Source organism: Olea europaea, chromosome 8 (genome assembly GCF_002742605.1).
Source record: "Olea europaea var. sylvestris chromosome 8, O_europaea_v1, whole genome shotgun sequence".
Classification (NCBI taxonomy): Eukaryota; Viridiplantae; Streptophyta; class Magnoliopsida; order Lamiales; family Oleaceae; genus Olea; species Olea europaea.
This window is the reverse complement of record NC_036244.1, coordinates 95,351-117,457: the sequence shown is the minus strand read 5'-3', so window position 1 is coordinate 117,457 and position 22,107 is coordinate 95,351. Positions and strand designations below refer to the sequence as shown.

The following is a 22,107-nucleotide window of genomic DNA, read 5'->3' as shown; positions in this document are numbered from 1 at the left end:
GATGCAACCTAAAATTAGATTTAGTTAATTATTTTAGTATTTTTTGTTACTCTTTATTAATCATTGTAGTTTGGGATAGGTAAGTCTATTTGTTTTGTTTAGGATTTCCCTCCATTTGTTTCTATTTAAGCTTTATAAGGCTATAGTCTTTTCTTTTTTTAATTAAAAATTCATGAAACGTAAGTATTCTTTCAATTTTCAATCTTTTTTTTTTTTTAATATTTTGGAGAATCAACATAATTAGATTTTGCTAGACCCATTCAACTTGACATGACAAAGGTAACTAGTTAGATTTGAGCCGCGAGTTCTCATTCATAACTCTTTTCAAATTTAACTTCTTCCAAATAAAAGGGCACAAGGTTTTATACTGCAATTCTATTTATTTCAATTTTTACATTGCATTACAGTAAAAAGTAGTGTCAGAGCTAAAACATGAGGCCAACTAGAAGGAATAGATCACCATAACGACTAATAGTCTACGTGAAGGTTTTAACAATCATAACTACACCAAATATATCAATCAGGCTAACGAAGTGACGGATTGTATAATATTATTTAACTTTGGTGGCAAAATGAGTAACAAAAATACTTTAACTACCAATTTGAAATTTTACTTTGCTCTTGTTTCACAATCATTATAATAAGAAATTTGGGTAAAATGTATTTTGATATAGTAATTTTTGAGAAAATATGTGGTTAAAAAAGAAAGAATTTTTTTTAATATACTGATAATATCATTTTATTAAAAAATGTATGATTAAAAGAAGAGAGAAAAAAAATGTATCAAAAATTTAATTGAACAAAAGGAAGGCTCATCCTTATCGTGTGCTCCAATGATCGGGTGGATTTATAAATTACAACATTGGACGTCACGAAATTCAAACATGCATAAATATTTTTCGCACTCCATGGAGAAGGATAAAAATAGGAACAAATTACAAACTTTTGAAAATAGAAATAAAAAACCTAGCTTCGATTTATCCGTTTTGTGTATTTAAAATCAACTTACATTTCCCTCCCCATTCAGATAATTCCGGATCACCCCCAAAATTTTTCACCAAAAAATTCAATACCTATTCCTCAAAGATGATAAAACTGCATTTTGTTTCATTCATTTCTATACAGTTTTTGTTTTTATAATTTCTCGTTTAATTATTCCTAAATGAGTACCAGAGAGCTTCTCAGCATTGAACCTGTAGAACTCAAATTCGCTTGTGGGTTCTTCTGCTCAAATCCCATTTTTTATTTCTCCATTTTTTTTTTAAATTGGGTTTGTTGATTTTTCCTATTTTTGATTTATGTTTGTACTTATCTTGATGTAATTAGTTGAGCTGAAGAAGCAGATCTCATGTTCTCTCCAGGTATCGAATAAGACCGAAAATCATGTAGCTTTCAAGGTAATTTTTTTGGGTTTTGTATTCATCAATCTATTTCTTTCTTTTTGTGACATAGTTGTATTTAATTTTCTCCGATTGATTGAATTTCTGTTTATCAGATGAAGACAACGAATCCTAAGAAATATTGCGTACGACCCAACTCTGGGATTGTTTTGCCTCGATCAACATGTGATATCATCGGTAGTTTATCTGATCATTTACATTTAAGTGAATCAGGGAAGTTTTTTATGGGAACTAGATTTTATAGGAATTCTATTTCATATTTATGTAGTTTTAGAAAGAATATGTTGTTTATATTAATCCCCTGTAGGGGTTAGATAAAATTCAGATTTTTAGAAAATTTTGATGAAAATGTTGATGAAATGTGTGGTTGGAAAGCTGATAAAAATTGTTTATCGCGTAAAATGTGTGGTTAAAATTGAGTTTGATGAAAATCGAGTTTTAGAAAATGTGGGCAAACGGGCTAAGTAATATTGAACACATCGGAATAATTTTTCTAAATATTTGGAGATTTTTTGGATCTTCAAAAATAAAAGCTGTCTGCTAGATTTTGAAAAATCAACTGTCGCTCCAATTGCAGACATAGACCGTGTTTGGGAAAAAGGTTAGGACCTATTTGGCATGGATTTTGAGAAATTAAAAGGGTCTTTTGTGACCTAAAAGATGCTTTTAGCCTATGTGGTTAATTTGTACAAGTGTTTTTTTTTTTGAGTTAGAAGAGATTTTATAGGAAGTTGATCCAATATGACTTCTTTTAAAAGCTCCTCCGAAAGAGTTGCTCTAAAAGTTCTTCTTGAAGAGAAAGCTCTTTAGCAATTAGTTTCCAAACACCAATTTGCTATCTTATAAGCTAGGAACCTACGAATTATGAAGGGAAACCGGACTTTGATTGCTGTATGCTTGCTTAACCCTTCAACTGCAACTCAATACTAGCCAAATGTGATTTTCATATCATTTCCTCTCTTTTGCAGAACATAATTCTTTTAAGTGTAACACTTTCATATCTTTCGTGATGTTATTTTATTTTATTATTATTTTTTTTTTCAGTTCTTACAAATGATGATAGAGATTGAGAAATTTATTCTTATATAACCCCTTTGCTTCCAATTTTGTAACAAAGTCTATGATTTGTTTGATGATATTTTTATAAATTTGTTCTTCATTATGTTTTCTTCGTAACATAAAACTCTGTGTCTTGTAGTAACGATGCAAGCACAGAAGGAGGCTCCTTCTGACTTGCAATGCAAGGACAAGTTTTTGCTTCAGAGTGTAGTTGCAAGTCCTGGTACAACACTGAAAGACATTACTCCAGAAATGGTACTCTTCTGATCAACTATTGATTCATTTTTGTCTTCGTTTGTCCAGACCAGATTACCAATTTTACCATTAGATCACCGGTGAAGTCCTGATTGACTGGGTAACATTCTGAAACAATTGGATTAGCAAATGATGTTGCACATTATTTTTACGAAGAATAATTTTCTTCTGTTGCAGTTTACTAAGGAGGAAGGGCGTGTTGTTGAAGAGTGCAAGTTGAGAGTGCTTTATGTTTCCCCACCTCGACCACCATCTCCAGTGGCAGAGGGATCAGATGAGGGTTCTTCACCAAAGACGACTGCTATGGAGAATGGCAATCTTAATGGCAGTGAGGTTGATATCATAGTTAATGGACTTCTTTACATTAAACAAGTCATCATGATTCTTGCATGCATGACACATACTCTGGTCATTTGTAGCTCAGTTTTTGATTTGTGCTGCAGGTTACTGGAATGTTTGTTGATAGTCATGAAAATTCACCAGAGGTAAGCTTCTCTCCCCTACCATACATTCTTAAGCCCCCGTTTGACCGCCATTAATTTCATTTTTCTCTCTCTTATTTTCAACCACACAATCTTTTGTAAAATAATATTACATGTAAATCGAAAACTTTTCCTTCTTTTTCAACCACTTATTTTTCAAAAAAACATTATTTCACCCATTTTCATTATCACAAAATGGGGGCCAAATGGGGGCTAAATGTACAAATTTAAATATCCCAATTTTTGGATTTGTTTGCTTTGTTTTGGGGAGCTTGTTATGTATCCATTTTTGATCTTTAATGCTTGTGTCAAATGGAAATACGAAATGGCTCATAGCAGTAATATTTCTTCCATTGTTATGAATTATGCGCACTTCAAAGTATACAAAGTGACCATGAAAAAAGGTTGTGGATGGAAATTCAAGAGGTGAGAATTGGAGATATCTTATACTAGGATTTGTTTATTCTCTAGATCCTTTTTTCTGTATGAAGAAACCTGTTTTTGGAAACTAAATTCTAAAACATACATTGGCATGGAGGGGAGAGCATCAACAACAGTACTTCATGGTATTGATTTGATCTTTGCACCATTTGGATTTACTTCCAATGGTTTTAATCGCCATTCAAAAAGTCGCATTAGTCAAACATATTTTTTATCCACACATTTCTTACAACTCCAACTTACTAATTCATCCATGAATTTCGTAGGACCTACAACTTACTATTCACTTATTACCCATACATTCTACAGGACTTGTTACTTATAAGCACTTAAAGGAACTACCAAACAAGCACTTCTTGTAGTTCAAAACGTGTACTTCTAATAAATCACGATGGATAGACTACTAATCTAATCGGATAGAGGACCTTAGAGTTCGTTGTGTAAAATTGATCCACATAACTGTTCTTCTGACTACATCTATGGGGAGTTTGTATTTATCATTCCAATTTATTCTGGCATGACAAGGCGCTAGAAAGTGGTTTGTGCTTATGAATGACATTCTTGGAATCTTTATTTATGAACTTAAATTCAATTGAGTTTAAAACTAGATTCTAAGCGGTTGATGTATATCATAAAGTATTTTCTATGAGCATGTTAAATTCAACCATTTGTCGTGATATATTTTATGAAAATTATGTCATATGACTTTGCGTAGATATCTAAAGCTATCAAATTTGTATTATATTTTTTGAGCGTAGGAACACTGATTGCATACGTAAATGTATGCACTATTCACATCCATTACTTGCTGTTGGAATAAAAACAAAAAATGGGCTGCTAATACCTTTCCACCAACAATTACCCAAAATCATGTTCGGTAGAGCTTAAATTTTAATTTAAGCGGGTGAAACATACTTTTTATCCACACTACAAAATATGATCCACAACTTAATATCCATTTATTATCCAAACATTCTGTAGGATCCACAACTTATGTACACTATCAAGTATCAAACATGCACCAGATGGAGAAAGTGGGGTAAAGAATTAAGCTGTGATAGCATGGGACTAGACTCCCAGCAGAAAGATAAAATCCTGTCTTTGCTTCCAGTATCTGGTTAATCGGTGCCACACCTGCATTCGTCTCCCATTTCTTCCATATCCACTCCCTTTCTTGAGTACTTCACTGACGCAGTTGCACTTGCGTCATTCACTTGTCTTTAAATTTTCATCAGTTCAGTGTTTGTATTTGTTCTTACAATTTCACCGGGCCTGGATTTTTATCAGTTTGCATTTGTTTGCTAGCTGCCTATGTGAATTTGTATTCTAACTCTCAGGTACACTCACTTATTTCCAAATTAACTGAAGAAAAAGCCGCTGCAATTCAACAGGGTAGCAAACTTCGTCAAGAATTGGTGAGTAATACACATTTTTGAAATCTCTTGCATAATCCAAAGTTAAATTTCTCGCCGATGCACTTTCCTATGTATGATTTCCTTTCTCATCACCAAAAATATGAACCTAAAACCACTCCAAGAGCTTCTTTATTTTTTCGAAGAGAGCATGTTTAATTTTAAAGAGTAAAATATTCTATACATTCCAATATACTCTTTATTTTTTAGCTCTTCATTTTAGTTTTTCCAATAGCCATTTATTACTTTCCCCTCATTATTTAATTAACTTATATTTTATTCAGATGTCAATGCCTAAAATATTCATGCATGACTTGAATAATCACAACAATGGTTCATTAAAAAAGACAAATATAGAGTGAGTTTGATTCTCCTAATAGATAGCGTTTTACATTTATAAAGTATCTTGAAAATGCTATAATAGCTATTACATAAACTAAATAGGAGTTCACAAAAATTGAAATAGCCAAAATATATTATAGATTTTTTTACTTAATTTTATTATTATTATTATTATTATTATTATTTTATTTTATCCCCCCCCCCCCCCCCCACCCCCACTCTATTGAGATATTCTTCAATAATTTGATAAATCATTTAGTCATTTTTTGTTATTCAATATGCTCTCTATGGTTCCATGCCTTCATCCTGTTTGTTTCCTTTTTCGTTGAATTGAGATATTCTTCAATAATTTGATGAATCATTTAGCCCTTTTTTGTTATTCAATATGCTCTCTCTGGTTCCGTATGATTTATTACCATTCCTCTATTCTATCATCGATGCTAAAGCTGAAAAGCTATAAATTTTTTAATGAGTTGCTTTTTTAATTTGTTATCTTTGTCTCTGGTAATTGCGTATTTCTGCGTAGTTACTCTTGAGGCATGATGGCAACAACAATGGAGGTGGGGTCTCCATCATGTTCGTCATCATCATTGGCTTGCTGGGCGCGGTTATGGGGTACCTTATGAAAAGGACATAATCATTCATCTGAATATTTTGGCTTTACGGTTTTCATACTATTTTGTCTCTCACCGATTGAAATATAGGGATGGAAATTGTCACGAAGGCGACAATTTTGTATTAGCTAACTTTGTAAGAAATTTTATGTTTAGGTGGTTTAAACATGCTGTTTGTTCGACGATTCCCGTGATCTTATGGTGCATTCTTTTGTAAGCTCAATAAATTTTTTTATTTCTTTCATACTGTCTTCGGGTCTTTAAAATATAATGATAATTTTTCGAAGCATTGACATGCATTTTTATCATTCTTGGCTTGAATCTAGTACATGTCTCGTACTCGACCTTGATTGAACACGAGGTTTGACAGGTGAAGACCTTTTTTATTTATTTATTTTTTATTTGTGAGTTTTTAGCTTTTCTCAACTAAGATCGTGCGAGGAGGATATTTGTTATTTACCATTAGTTGAGTTCTTTTTGTTTAATTATTAATGTTGCTAGACTAGAATCGAGTAACAAATAAATTAAGCCTATGTGTGAAAAGAATTTATAATAAATAGAAATAAAGTGTTGAATAAGTGTCGAGATAGCTAGGGACAACACAAATCGGTTTAAATATTTGCACAGTGTTGTGAAAAATGAAGATAAACAAGAATGATAAAAAAGAAAAAGAAAAAGAGCGCAAATCCTACACCACCTGACACAATCTTGACGATTTGCGGCCGGAATTTGCACAGTTGAGGGGTTAAATTGTCCTCAACGTTTACAAATGAAATTTTTTCCAGTTTTACTTAGTGGACGGATTCCTTTAACATGAAGCAGGCTCGATTTATTAGTGTACAAGATCTCATTATTATTAGATGCGGATGTCATGAACATGACGTTTCTAGTGTCAATATCAAACATGAATATCTGATAATCATGATACATCCAAACTCGATTTTCTGTCACCCAATAAGGAGTTATATTTTCACTCGACATGCTTGGATAATCTTTCAGGAATGTCAAGGGTATGCTGATTTTGCTATCAGCTTGTAATTTTCCAAAACCTAAATACTCAAATGCTTTTGTTCCACGCCGGCAAGAGATAGCTTCCCTTCGAAGTCCACCAACCAGACATTTCTCCATTCTGAGAAGAAATCTTGTGGTACCTTAATAGTGTTTGTAATACGATCATTCTCCAAATCAGGACAATCTATAACGTAATCACCCATTAATCTGAGCTTGATGCCTTATAGAGTACCGTCCCTATGACTTTGGTGGCTGGCCAACCAATTCTATGATGACACGAGGAAGGGGAATCTAATCGTTTCCTTTTAAAACAAGTATCAACCCTAAAAAGGGTGTAAACTAGTACTTTTCTATTTTCTTCGTCCTTGGAGTAATGAATATAAACCACCTTTAATTCATTAGTTGTCCGGATGTAACACATGTTTGTATAAATACCTGATTGGTCACAAGGAATAGGCAAATCAAGAATTTGTTTGGTAGCCGGATTCCTCAATCGGTAGGCTTTGGTTGAATTCTCTCTCTCCTTGCCGATATCTGACGAAAGTAAATTCTGTATCATTGCTACTTCGGTATTCGACAGTACACGGAGCCCGGTGCATATGCATGTCGATGAACTTAGGATTTTCAATTATGGAAAACCAGGTTTTGCAGACGCATTTGAATCTTAACAGGGATTTAACTGGTAACCGACTCAGGATCTCAATGATTATTTCTTCGGGGAGAAACAAGTCTGTCATCACCATCTTCTCTGCTGTTCCAATTCGAAAATCAAAATCTAAATTCGAAAAACAGAGAAAGAATTAACAATTTGTTCGTATTAGATATTGACATCAAGTTCAAACGATTAACAATTCTTTCCGTCGGTCTTGTTTGTGCATTGACGGATCCAGCTTTCGACATGAACACGGGCTAATACAGGGAAAAAAAAATTTACACAAAAAAATTTTTTTACTAGTTTTTTTAAATGGGATTAGGGGCGGACGGACAAGCTGTAGCACTAGCCTGCCCGTCCCTGAATCCGCACTTGTGTTCGTGTGAATACATAAAGATGGATAAAAATAATAAAAAAGGAACATGGAGTTGAAGAACGTACCTCGGAAGAAATTCGTTGCCTTCTAAATAAAAAAATAAGTAACCATTGAAGCAATGTGTTTACCCTTTCTAGTTAATAACTCGACATATATATATAAATCCTGTAAGAAAGAATAAAGAATTAAAATCACAAATCTATTAGGATCTAGCAATAATGTTGAGACAAGATTCTATGTTCAAAGGGGACTCTATCAGAAGGGAAGTAACACAATTATAAATAAATAGATAAAACAGTAAAACTTATATCTTAAAAAGGTTATAAATACAATCTTTTTTGGAAAAATTTCATAAGTAAGAGATTAAGTATGACATATTTCAAAATTAAGAAAATAAGTTTCAAACTTCAAAATCAGATTTTTATTAAAATTTATTTATGATTTAATTGATTAATTAATTATTTTACTAATTAAATATATTTAAGTCACAGATCTGTACAATTTGATCACAAATTAACGATTTAATTAGCCACTTATTATTTTTTGGGCACAAATAAAATTTTTTATGTCAAAATATTTTACGATCACGATTCAAAAATTTTGTAGGTCACAGTTTGTTCATCGGTCACAAATAAAAAAAATTAATTAGTCACGGATTAATTTTTAGTCACAACTTATCAATTTATTGGTCACAACTTATTTTTCAATCATAAATAAAAAATTTCATAGGTCACATATTATTTTTGGGTCATGAATAAATTTTTTTACAGGTCACAGATTATTCATTGGTCGCAGATCAATTTTTATTGGTCACGACTCATTTATTCATTACAAATTATCAAATTGATTGGTCACGGTTAATTTCATCGGTCACAAATCAAGTCATAGTTTATTTATACGTTACAGATTTTCAAATTAATTGGTAACCAATTATTTTCAATCACAAATTATCGAATATTTAGGTCACAATTAATTAGTTGGTCACGAATAATCAAATGGTTGGTCACAGACTGCTACCATCACTGTCGTCGCCAGAACCACCACCACCTCAAACAAATCAACCCACTGCAAAAAACACCACCACATTGCCAACCACGACCACGACATAACACACAAACGCAAAAATCAACCAAAATAATGTCATCACACAACCAGACTTGGACTTCGCAACAACCGTAACGTAACACCACTACTACCACCAACTCACCGAATCGTGACCAGATTGCTGTAGCACCTAAAACCTGACACAGCACACATGACCACCACTGTCGCCACTACACAAAATCACTTTAAACCACCATAAAACACCACCAACAGCGGAAACCACCTGCAACCATCACCACGCCACCAGCTGCAGCAAGATCTAATCTGCATCCATCGCCATTGCCACCAATACCAAATTTTCTCTCATGAACAACAACGATGTCTCCAAAACCACAATTGTAACACAGCCACCACCATTATCATACACCGCAACCCATATCTCCACCACACCACCTCTGCCAAATCATCTTCAATTTGAAAAATTAAAAAATTAAAAACACTCGATCCTGACAAATAGATCTGTATCTACTGCCGTCGTCACCACGGCCGCCTCCAATAGATAGATCGAGTTGCCAGTACAGGCTACTTCTTGTGGTGGCGACGTTGTCGACAAATAGAGCAGCCTCACGTTTCGATTGGGAGAGAGAGAGAGAGATCTAGGTTCTGGAGGTGAGAATAGAGAGAATGAATTGATGGTGAAATATTGTAGGGTTTGAATTGTGTAGGGAAATTAATTAATTCATTTTTAAATATATTAAGTTATAAAAAGAAATCTGATTTTTGAAAGAGTAAACTTTGCCTATGATTTATGAAATAGAATATTTAAATGTATTAGATTGTGTAATTTTCACATCTTTTTTTACCAATAAACAAATTACAAGTATGTCAAATACTTAAAATTAGGTACGAGCAATAAAATTAATATCTAAAGAAAAACTATAAATTAATATTGAATATTATCAAACAATTTTAGAGGTATGAGATTCGAAATTTTTAGAAAAAAACCAGTTTTTATAAATTTTTATTAAATTGTGCCTAAATACTCAACAGATCATGACTTCAAAATACTAGTTTTAGACTCTATAGACAACTAATTTATGAGTAGTAAACGAAGGGAATGCGAAGTACGGAGGTTCCACGAAAGATACTTAAAAATCTTGACTGGTACACATTGCACTTAATTTTATTCTTCATTCACAAGATGTCATGATTGATCTTCCTCCGATGTTTGTATTTTATTTTTATTTCGCTATTAATAAACACTCATTTTTGCAGCGGCTTTAATGAAAAGTGACTCATCGATTATTTTCAAAATTGTAACGCTAAAATCAATCATCAATTGAAACTTACAATGGAAGAATTAGTAAATAAAGCACTTCCGAGACTGGTATGAAATCATCTAAACTCAGGGCTAAAATTGAGCAAGAAGCATCTTCCTCGATGAATTTATATGAAGAGGCTTGCAGCAATTTGAAACAAGCAAGTGGTGAATCTATCTCATTAAATTGTTCGAGAAAAAAAGTGTGACTGAAAAATCGTACACACTAATGGTAATGTACATTTAAATTCATAACTATTCAAACACTAGTTTGGTTGTCTACAGTGGACAACAAGAACGTTATACAGTTAGGTATATGGTTATGAAAAGCACAAAAAGATTATTGCTAAGTGATCATACTTTCTGTTTTATTGTCTTTTCATTAAGTAAATTTAGTTTACTGGTTCTGTATTTTTTGGGTTACAAATTGCTTTCTTAAATCAAATTTACACAGTCAAGCGGTTCTTATTATCTGATTGATAATACCAGCCATAATATTTCAATTTTATGTGAATTGATTTTTTCAGAATCAATTAGCCACGCAATTTCACTGCCATTAAATAATTAATCAAATTGAATAAACATCCAATATTGATCCGCCAATTAAATAAAATTGACAGTCTTGATAGATAAGACTTAAGCTTGTCATGTATTAAGTGTTTGTACACGATTTTATAGTGTACTAAAATGCATCTAATTAATAGACAGATTATATGATTTCATAGTTTCATGGAAGAAATAATTTTAGATTGAAACTAAAAGAAAAGAAACAAGAATAAAACAGCTCAACTTGACAGAATTCAGACTCAAATATAACAATTAACTAACTATTTTTCTGAACATTTTACCTTTTGAGTTTCTGGATGCATTCCTTTGATATATGTCAAGCTAGGTTTATCAATGTACAAGATCTTCTTTTTTGTAGTCGGGGATGTTTGGAAGTCAACCTCTCTAGATTCAATGTCAAAAACAAATATGTCTTGAGAATCGTCTGTGACATGATACCACCATATTTGATTTTCTTTCACTGTCCAAGGAATAATGTTTTGACTCGACATGCTTGGATAATCCTTTAAGAAAGTCAAGGATATGGTAATCTTGGTTTCAGCCCATTTATTCTTCTTGTCATCTTCCAAGATCCATAAATTCAACTGCTGTTTTTGATCTATGCAAGCAAGCGCTAACTTCCCGTCTTTCCAGTTAAGAGCATGCACATTTTTCCAGTCCAGAAATAATTTCCGAGGAATCTTAATATCTCTAGTAATTCGATCGTTTTCCAAATCAAGGCAATCAAAATAAGAATCACCCACTAATCCCAACTTGAAGAGATAGAATTTTGTCTCTGCATGTAATTTTCTTACTTGAAACTTTGTCGGATCACACGAGGTGGAATCAACATATTTCCATGTAAGATCATTAATACTGAGAATATTGTAACGTTTCGTATGTATATCTCCTTCTTCCTGCAAACAACTTATATTAAGCAATTTCAAATCGCTGGTTTTCGGAATGAAAAAAATGTTTATGTAGATAATATTTTGATGAGAAGGAGGACAAGGCAAATCAAGTATTTGTCTAGTTGCTGGATTCCTTAATCTGTATGCATTGGTCGAGTTGTTTCTTTCCAGCACCAGTCCTTGCCAGTATGTTGAGAAAGTAAAATTTGCACAAGAATTTTCATTATATGTGCTTTGATATACCCAAGAACAAGGAGCTCGAACCATATGGATAGTAATGAACTCAGGATCTTGAATTATGTTAAACCACGTTTTGCATACGCATTTAAATCTTAATAATGATTTAACTGGTAGCCAGCTGAGGATCTCACAGATTATGTGATTTGGTAAAAAAAGGCCACGCATCATCCGCATTGAATTTCAGCTTCTCTCAACCCTAAAACCGAAGAGATAAGACTACAGTTATTAACGTAAGACAAGTTGTTAAGAACCAATCATATAATAAAAAAAAAAAAAAAAAAAAAAAAAAAAAAAAAAAAAAAAAAAGGGACAACAATGAGATGATCGAGAAAGAAGAAGGGAGTCTTGGAAACTCTATAATATAAATATTCATCATAGATTTATATTTGCATGAAAACATAAATCAAATTCACAAATATTTCACAAAATCCCATGAGATATAAATAATAATATTCACTAAAAGATCGGTGTGGTATTCCATTAATGTTGCTGCAGCATACCCGCAATTCTATAATACAATATTCTTTGCCTTTGGTGGTTGCCAATATATAGATATACGCAAGTATATAAAGATAAATAAATTTCAGTTGAAGAACGTACTTACATATCAGTGAGAAGATTTATACTTACCGGTCATCAAAAGTTTTTGCTGTAATCAGAAAACAAAGTATAGACGAAATTTTACGAGAACAAATAGGATAGAAGATGGAGAAGAGTTTAAAAAATATATGGCACGAATTTTAAAATATCAATTGGTATTATTCTTGTAAATACTTACCTAAGTGGAGTGGTTTCTCGACTTGGTTGTCAATTTTCATGTTAACTATTATGCTATTAAAATTTGCATCCATCACTACAATTTTGAGAAATAAGAATTTTAGTGAAATACAAACAATTTTAGTTTTCCTTTACATGATCAGCTATTTCCACCACAAACAATTTACGGATAGATTAATGTTTTTACTTATTTATCTGTAAGACTATTTAATGCATTTTTTTTTTTTATAATTTCAATAGGCAATTAATCATTAGCTTCTTTTCCTTTTCTCTATATATCGTTTATTGACTAACATTCTCCACCCTGTTATCAGTGCAAGAACCATGAGGGATTATTGGTTGATAATATAAATCTAGACCATTAAATTATAGTAAATTAAGGATAATAATTATTTGTTAAATTTTCATTTTAATACTATTTAAAAAAAAAATTAAAATATCCCTTTCCAACTACAAATGATTAACTAATATCGCCCACGACAATTTGAATGGTGAATTATGTTGACCTCAAAAAATGTTGCCAATAGATGCCGGATCCACCCACGCACACGTGAGCGAAGGTCCTACACGCTTAAGACACGTGGACGATCTAGAACGAACGGATTAGGGGCGTGGGAGTAGCTCAACGATGCAGGATGAGAACGTTCGGAATCTGCGGGATGTTCGTAATCCGATTGTACAATAATTACCTATCGGTGCTCATGAATGTGCATGTAAATATGTATGAATTCGTATTGTGTTATAAGGCAATATGAAAGAGAGAGTAAAATGTAATTTCTTGTATTGATTCTTACATTCGTCCTTCAATGTTATACAAGGGAAGTATTTATAGTGTTACATGTGAAATGGCAGCCTTTAGATGAGGTAGCACGTGACCTTATCTCTTTAATTCAAACATCCAATCCTAAGCATCATCCTTGGCTTGCTAGCTTACTGCGCATTTATTGCTTATGCAGAACCCCTATACTAATGACAAGACTTGACATGTATACTTATGACAAACGTTTCATCACTTATTCTAAAAAGATCTTTACGTAGAAAATCTCTTGGGAGAAGTGATCATGGAAGACGTTCCTTCATGGTTCGGGGACTTCTGCTTCAGCTTCGGATTCGGGGCTTTTGCCACTCATGTAGTACTTCTGCTTTGGGGTTTCGACTATCTTCACAGGCCTCAGCATGAAGGGCCTTGGATATACAAACCACTTCGGATGGAGTGCCACGTGGTTCAGATTGAGTGGGCCACAGGCCCACGTAGGTTGGCCAAGTATGACAACACCTAACAAATTATATTATAAAATCTTTCAAAGCCAATGAAATAATATAAACTTAAATTTCAAAAAATTACTTCCACGAAGCCATTCAAAAATTTAATTGATTCTCTATATAATATTTAAAGATTTCGTTTAGAAACTAAAAATTTTAGGGAATTTAAAATGAATAAAGCAGACGTTACTTACATCTCCATTCATGAAATCTTTCACTTACAATTATGCCCTTGTTTGGTTTAAATAAAAATTACGTTTTTAATAGATTTTGATAAAAGTTGATGAAATATGTGATTGAAAAATTGATAAAAGTTACGGATCCAATGAATTGTTAGATTTAAATTGAGTTTTAAAAAAAAAGTTTTAAATAATGAGGCCAAATAGAGGGTTTATGAGAGAAGCAATTAGCTGTGAACGTTTACAAACATTAATAAGAATATTATATAGTTTTTATAATAATAATAATAATAATAATAATAATAATAATAATAATAATAATAGTAGTAGTAGTAGTAGTAGTATAAATAGCACATATAACTATAAAATCTTTAATATATTATATAAGATAGTTTACATTCGTATGAAGGTAATTCAAAAAAAAAAAAAAAAAAAAAAAAAAAAAAGGAAAAACATGCATAGACGAGCCGAGTTTGGAGGCAGGCGAGTCGGGTGGCTTGATTTATTTGATTTAACACCCGTAAATGGAAGGAGAGGTGAGAGAAAATAAAAAAAAAAAAAAAAAAAAAAAAAGTAAAGAGGTAAAATAGCTTAAAAAATGAAACAAAGTCAATATATTCAGACACTCACAAAAAAGGGTAAATAGCACAAAATGTCCCTACATTTCAATGTTATTATGCAAAACGTTCCTATCTTTAATTTTTTAACATTTTTACCCCTATTTCCACATTTCATTGCACAAAAGGTCATTTTTATCCATTTTTTCAATAAAAAGATAAATTTACCCTTTATTCAAATAAAACAAAAATAAAAGAGTTAATAGCAACTATAACCCCTAATTTTTGAAAAATTACAAACTAGACACAAATATATACTTAAAAATCAAACATAAAAAAATAATTAGAACTCAAGATACATTACCTGTGTTCCTCTTCACTCCTTGGTATTCAGATTCCACTGACACCGTCGTATTCTGTATATAACAGCAGCGCAATTAACTCATCTTCAATTAATGCCAAATCTCGCAAGGACCGAGTTGTAGTTATAATAGACCTTAAAGTGTAGAGGTGCAGATTGCGGCGATTGTGCTCCAAAGTTTGGTACTTAACTGAGTTGGGCGATCTAGGTAGACAAGGAAGATGGTGGCGGCAGGCAGATTTGCGGACTTGTCGTGGTGACAGGTGGTTGGGTGGGGTGGTTATGTAAGGTTATGAAGCAACGTCGTGTGGTGGCTAATGGTTTTGAGAGGTGTCGGGCGACGAGGATTGGTGGTGGTGAGCAGCGGAGTTGGCGACGGGGAACGCTTGGTGTGGGTTGGCTGGATAAGTGGTGTTTGCAGTGGCGATCATAGTCGATATGGCAAGAGACTGGGAGGAGGCAGCATTGTTTGAGGCTAGTGGTATGGTCTAGGCAGGTGGTAGAAGTGGTGTATGAGTAATTGCAGTGGTTGTCGCTGCAGAAGGGTTGAGAAAGGGAAAAGATGTCAATGCCACAAGATGTGGCCGGTGAGAGTGAGTTTAGGGAGCATTTTTCGGCGATTTAGTCGGCGGTGGGTGGTGGTTTGAGTATGGATTGCCGGTGGCTCCATTAAAGAGGAAGGGTGGTGTTTTTTTTTTTTTTTTTTTCCTTCTTCTTCTTCCTTTTTTTTTCCTTTTATTTTTTACTTTTGATTTTTAAATATATATTTGTGACTAATTTGTAAATTTTTTGAAAATTTGGGGTTATTGTTGCAATTAATTCTTTACATTTTCTTTTCTGTTCTTTCTGTTTTATTTGAATAAGGGGTAAAATCATATTTTTATTGGAAAAATGGATAAAAATGACCTTTTACACAATGAAATATGTGTAAAAATATCAAAAAATGAAAGGTATAGACGTCTTGCACAAATCACAGTAACATTGAAAGGTAAGAACATGTTTTGCTATTTAACTTACAAAATATTTTTGAATTGACCAGTTAAGTCGTGGAACATACTATGATACCATGCATGTACTAAGAATCATTTATCGACTCCATCTTAGCACTCTTTCGAGCTTTCCTCAAGAGGCTAAAATTTAGAATCACTAATCAATTTCTCATTCCTCTTCAACATCTAGGAGTTGTAAATTACATCAAAATCTAACGTCTGTCACTGCTCCACCTATCTACGCTTGCATCAATCATAAGTATTTAGCCACTAAACCATCTCTCTTCTCATCTCTAAAGTCTCAACATACTATTAATGTTATATCATTTTAAACTTATTTTAATCCCACAATAAAAAATATCTGACTCCATCACTTAGTAATGTATTAGCATAATTTGAAGAAGACTATATTAGATATGTTAGGCCGTAACATAACTGATTATGACCCATTCTAACATTTTAACAAGTAATAAAAAAATTTAGACTGCGATATAAAGCAGTTGGGGGTAATTTCAACCTCAATATAAAGCGTGCCATTTATATTTCTGATGAAATTAATCATAACATTTTATGACACCAAGTGGAAGTAATGGGGTCTTAACCTTTATTCATAGTTATTGTTTTATACTATATTCAATGTGATGTAATTATTCGTCATTACGTGATATTGATTGCTTGATACATCACGGTATGGATTGCCTGATACCATATAGCACGTCAATTTTGACCTCAGGTGTGATGAGACACAATATTATATTTTTCGCCTCATTGTGAACTTGTATTTGTGTTATTCATGGGAGATTTTTCTATTTGACCTAATTTTATATCCTTTTAATTTATCCATAGAAAAGTCTATATTACCCTTAATGAAATAATTCTTCTTATATTGCACAATATATCCCAATCTTTTTGAACTATATTCTATTTTTGAATTTTTGAATATAAATCCATTCTATGATCTAATAAATTAGAATAATTTACGACATATTGTTCATATTTTTTATTTAATATATTATATTCTTCAGATGATAAATTTATATTTTTTAATTGAGAAATGATATTATTTTATTTCTTTTAACATTTATTCTAATAGATTATCTTATCCTTCAATTGTATATCCTGGCATTTAAACATACGAATAATCCCTACGATTCTCTAATATCTTAAAAAGATTCGTTCAAATTTTAGAAAAAAAATAATAGTTTTACCTTAGTTCTGATCTGAATCTTTATTCTTAGAACCGAGTGATCTTCGAACTCTGAATATGTAAATTGCTTCCTTCAACGACCTCTTGTATTCATGGACTTTTTACTATTTTAGCTTTTTGCTCTCACTGTATTAATTCCAAAGAATAAATCTCTAGATTTTGATAAAAGAAAAACTCTCTTTTTGTTAAAATAAGAAAGAAACTTTCTATTAAATCCTTCAAGAATATATGTGATAAAGATTTAGAAACTTACATTGATCTCAAAATATTGGAGTTTTATTTTTATAGAGATTTATACAAGATTTTCATTTGATACAAAATGATTTCTGAAAAAACTGGTTTTTCAAACTAAGGATGGCTTGAGAGTAGCTATTGATTACAATTCGAGATTTCAAGATATGTCTATCCTTCCATAATGCCTCTATTTATACAAACTTATGAGACTCTATTACATCAATGCATATATCAGAAATTTGAAAATGCGCACATGCCTTTCTATTATTGTTCTCCTGGTATTTACATATTCACATGCAGCTTCAACTCTTTATCCAAGGAGCATCTTTTCCTCTATTATTGTCCTCTTTACTTTATGTCTTCACATGTAGCTTTATCAATGGTGCTATATTATTGTCCTCTTTTCTTTATTTCTTCACATGCAACTCGGACAATCTCTTACCTGACAAGATTCTTTGATAGTGGTAGGACATCCTGGAAATCGATGTATGTCGAATTTTGTAATATAATCCTTTAAGATTTCTGATTTTCGATGGCCTCCATTTGAAACTAGCATCCAATTTTGATATTTATATAAAGATAAGAATTTTTTATCATACAAATTTTTAGCAACATTGTATATGACTTTGATTCCAAGTGCTCTTCTATTCCTGATCCATGACTTGGTCACCCTTGGAACCTTTTTATCATTTTCTATAACATCTATTTGGAAATTGTCTGCAACATATCCAATTGAGATTATGTGTTCAACTGGATAATAAACAATTCCATCATATTCATGATTTATTGAATAAAATTTCAAATATATTCTTCGTCTCTTGGCAAATCTTGATACTTCTTTTATGGATATGTCATCAAATTTTGAAACTTCAATTAAATCTTTTCTTGAATATATCAAATCTAGAAATCCATAATCTGCAATAATCTTTGTGAATGAAGGGTCTCTTCCTTCCATGGCTGTAACTCTAGGATAAACATTATTTTCTAGAGAGATGAAATATGAATCACTTATTTTTATTTCATAAACGATTCTGACTATCTTGACATATTCTTTTTCTTTTGGGTCTAAAGGGATCATATCATCTTGGTCTTGGTTTATGATACTAATAGTTTTGGAATCTTTTTTATCTTCATGTATCACCACTTTTTTAATTGGTGTTGAATATCCTTTTTTATCAATTGGTACGGTGTCACATCTTGGTTCACTGCTGCTTCCAGCTGTCCCTATTTGGTATTGATTTGGAAAACTCATTTCCAAGCTCTTTGGTATATCTGTCTCAGACAATATATCTTTTGCAATAGCGTCAACTTGATTTTTGAGTTCTATGGCCTCTTTATAATGCTCAATAGTGATATTCAATAATTTTTTATATTTGAGTTGAACATCTCCGAGATCTGTATTGCTTCAGTATTTATATCTTCAGATTCTTCTTTAAGAAAATATGTCCTTTTTTTGTATATGTAGGATAGATTGTTATAATTCCATGACCATGGCTTTATTTATCAGCAAATTCTATGTTTCTGCTGAGAAAATCTGCAAGAAAATTACTAACTCCTTTAATATGAACTATATCAAAATTATAAAATACTAAATAAGTTTGCCATCTATGGAGCCTTCTCTGTTGAGGTTCTGATAGTAGTTTATTTCTGACTAATCTTACAACTTGAGAATTATCAGTCTCAACAGTAAATTTTTTTGGATAATAAAAATAATGAGAACTTTTTTATTCCTCTAATAATTGTTAGTAATTCTCATGAGTGATATAATTTATTTCTACTTGATTAAAAATTCCACTTGAATATCTACAAATCTCATTTAAATCTGTTTTTAATATTGTTGCCCAATATTTATCTGAGGCATCAGTGTTAATAATCAAATTATCTTTTTCATCTACTAATCTTAATTTTGGTAATTTTTTACATTCTTCTTTCAATGATTTAATTATTTATGTATGTTGATCATTCCATTCTTTAGTATTTATTTTTCTAAGTAAAATTTGTATTTTATGCCTTTTCTTAAAAAGATTTTCAATAAATCGTTCTGCATAATTTAAGCATCCCAAAATTTTTTGTATTTGTTCTTTATATTCTAATTTATTTGGAAAACTTTCTGTTTTCTTAGATATATGAGTCTACAGTTTATTCATTTTTTATCTATTGATAATCCAAAAAAATCTATCTTTTGTCTTTCTATTATAGATTTCTTTTTAGAAAGTACAATTCCTTCTTTTTTACATTCATTTATGAATTATATTAACTGATTTCTATATTCTTCTTTACTATTAGAATATATCAGTATGTCATCTATATAAACAATTAGAAATTCATTAAACTTTTTAAATATATTATCCATTTTTTAGATATATTTGTGGTGCATTTTTTTAATCCAAATGACATTACTAACCATTCATATTTTTCTTGAGGTATACTAAATGTAGTATATTGTATATTATTTTCTTCCATTTTTACTCGCCAAAATCCTGATTTACCATCAAATTTAGAATAATGTTGTTTTCATTTTGCAAGGTTTATTAAAACTTCTTTATTTGGTAAAAAATATCCATTAAATTTAGTATATTTATTTAATTCTTTATAATTTATAATCATTCTAACTTTACCTCTAACCTGTTCTAAATGTTTCATAACCATAAAGGCTGGACTACTATGAAATCCATTACTAGGTCAGTTTCTGTTTTAATAATTCCTTTATTTGATTTTTGAATTCTTGTGTATCTTCTATAATATACGTCATTGGTTTGACTTTTATTATAACATTTTTGTCAATTCTATTTTGGCTTTGGGTGATGTGGTTTCCAAAATAATAATGGATTTTCTTCATAAACTTTTTCTAATTGTTCAATAAATTTTTCTATACTTATTTCTATTCCCGTTTTTTCGAACTTTTTTATTCAATATTTTTTTTTATTTCATTAAATATGATTGATTTTTTCTCCCATTTATCACCACACTAAGTTGGTTGAACTTTATAAGGTTTAAATTCTCTTGAAATTTTTAACAAGTGTAAGCAAGGTGTTTGTAACATTATCATATAATTATTTTGTTTATAATATTGAAATTATTGTATAAAGTCATTTCCTAACAATATATGACACTCTAATTTATCATATTTATATCTTTTATTTATTGTAACTTGTTTACTTCCAAAAATTATATTAACTTTATCAGTATTATTAATTATTTGAGTGCTTTTACCTGTGACTCCAGTTATTTTTAAATTACTATTACTATTCCATGATTTTATAAAAAAAAAATTTAATATTGTTATATTACTTCCTGTGTCTGTTAAAGCACAAGTTGTTGTGTTTGTTTCTACAGTAGTAACTTGTATATATACAGCTAATGAAAAACTTATCTGATTGTACATTTAGTTATTTTTACATAATATAGTCTGCCCATTATGTATTATGTATAATTCTTATCTTTTTATACTATAATCTTCTAATCTATTCAGAAAATTCATTCCTAAAAGTATATGAGGGTTTATATCCATACTCTTATCTATATAACATGGTACTAAAATGTTTATTCCTCTGATTTTTATTAGTACTTTAACTTCTAATTCTGAAATATATATTTGTCTATCAAAATTTACATATCTGTATGGATCAATTTTATGAGTTATTAGACATTTATTTCTGATTGAAACTATATGACATTTACTAGCTCCTGTATCTATTAGTATATTTGGTCCATTTATATATTCTCCTTCTATTTTCATATTTCCCGCATTTTTGTAAAGTTTTATTTCTTTTATATTACTAAATTCTTCTAACTGATTTTTAAGTATTCTAAAACTTTTTGACATTTTAATTAATTTTCAATCCTTAAATATTATATTATTAGAACATTCTTCTTCATTTGATTATGTTATTTCAGGTTTATTTCTTGTTATACTAAATTCATATTCTTTTGGAATTAAACTTATTTGTTTATTTGGTTATATTATTTTGCTAATATCTTTACATTCTTTATGTACTTCGATATATGGTTTTATTGGAATACATGTTTCCATAATTAGAATTGGTAAATGTATATAAAGCTCTATATTTTATAGTCATAATTTGATCACCTGATTGCATGATATCATCTCTATGCAGTTTAAAATGCAATCCTAAAACTTCATTAAAGTTTCTATCTTTCAATGATACACAATATTTTGGGTAGTATGTAAACATTATTTTTGATATGCTAAATTTCTTTCTATTGTTCCTAAATGACTATCTTTTAGATTTATTATTCTTCCATCATGTAAGGTTATTATTAAGCGTGAGTCTATCACTTCTCTGATAATGACTTAAGCATTATTTGTATTCCCACTAGATAAATATATTGGATTTTTTTCACTTTATTTTTACTAACCTTTGTTAATAGTTCTTCAACTGTATTTTTTTTTTAAAGATTTAATTTATGATTTTC

At 31.0% G+C, this 22,107-nt stretch overlaps 2 protein-coding genes across 3 annotated transcripts; one reads left to right on the top strand and one right to left on the bottom strand.

Moving 5' to 3' along the window:
* Positions 1-872: 872 nt before the first annotated feature.
* Positions 873-6,249, top strand: LOC111398441 (vesicle-associated protein 1-1-like). 2 transcript variants are annotated; one of them, XR_002703339.1, is made up of 8 exons: positions 873-1,214; positions 1,327-1,397; positions 1,496-1,577; positions 2,599-2,714; positions 2,892-3,047; positions 3,158-3,199; positions 4,619-5,052; positions 5,918-5,939. XR_002703339.1 is itself a non-coding variant. In XM_023025340.1 (8 exons), the coding sequence occupies exons 1-8, from the start codon at positions 1,163-1,165 to the stop codon at positions 6,026-6,028; spliced, it is 708 nt and encodes a 235-aa protein (XP_022881108.1). In that variant the 5' UTR covers positions 878-1,162; the 3' UTR covers positions 6,029-6,249. The 2 variants fall into 2 exon arrangements, 1 of the variants encoding a protein (XP_022881108.1); XM_023025340.1 differs by having other exon boundaries at positions 878-1,214; positions 4,975-5,052; positions 5,918-6,249.
* Positions 6,250-11,205: 4,956 nt separating this feature from the next.
* Positions 11,206-12,781, bottom strand: LOC111399199 (putative F-box protein At5g50220). The gene is made up of 2 exons (XM_023026466.1): positions 12,734-12,781; positions 11,206-12,299 (listed from the first exon to the last, which is right to left on the bottom strand). The coding sequence occupies exon 2, from the start codon at positions 12,275-12,277 to the stop codon at positions 11,234-11,236; it is 1,044 nt and encodes a 347-aa protein (XP_022882234.1). The 5' UTR covers positions 12,278-12,299; positions 12,734-12,781; the 3' UTR covers positions 11,206-11,233.
* Positions 12,782-22,107: the final 9,326 nt, after the last annotated feature.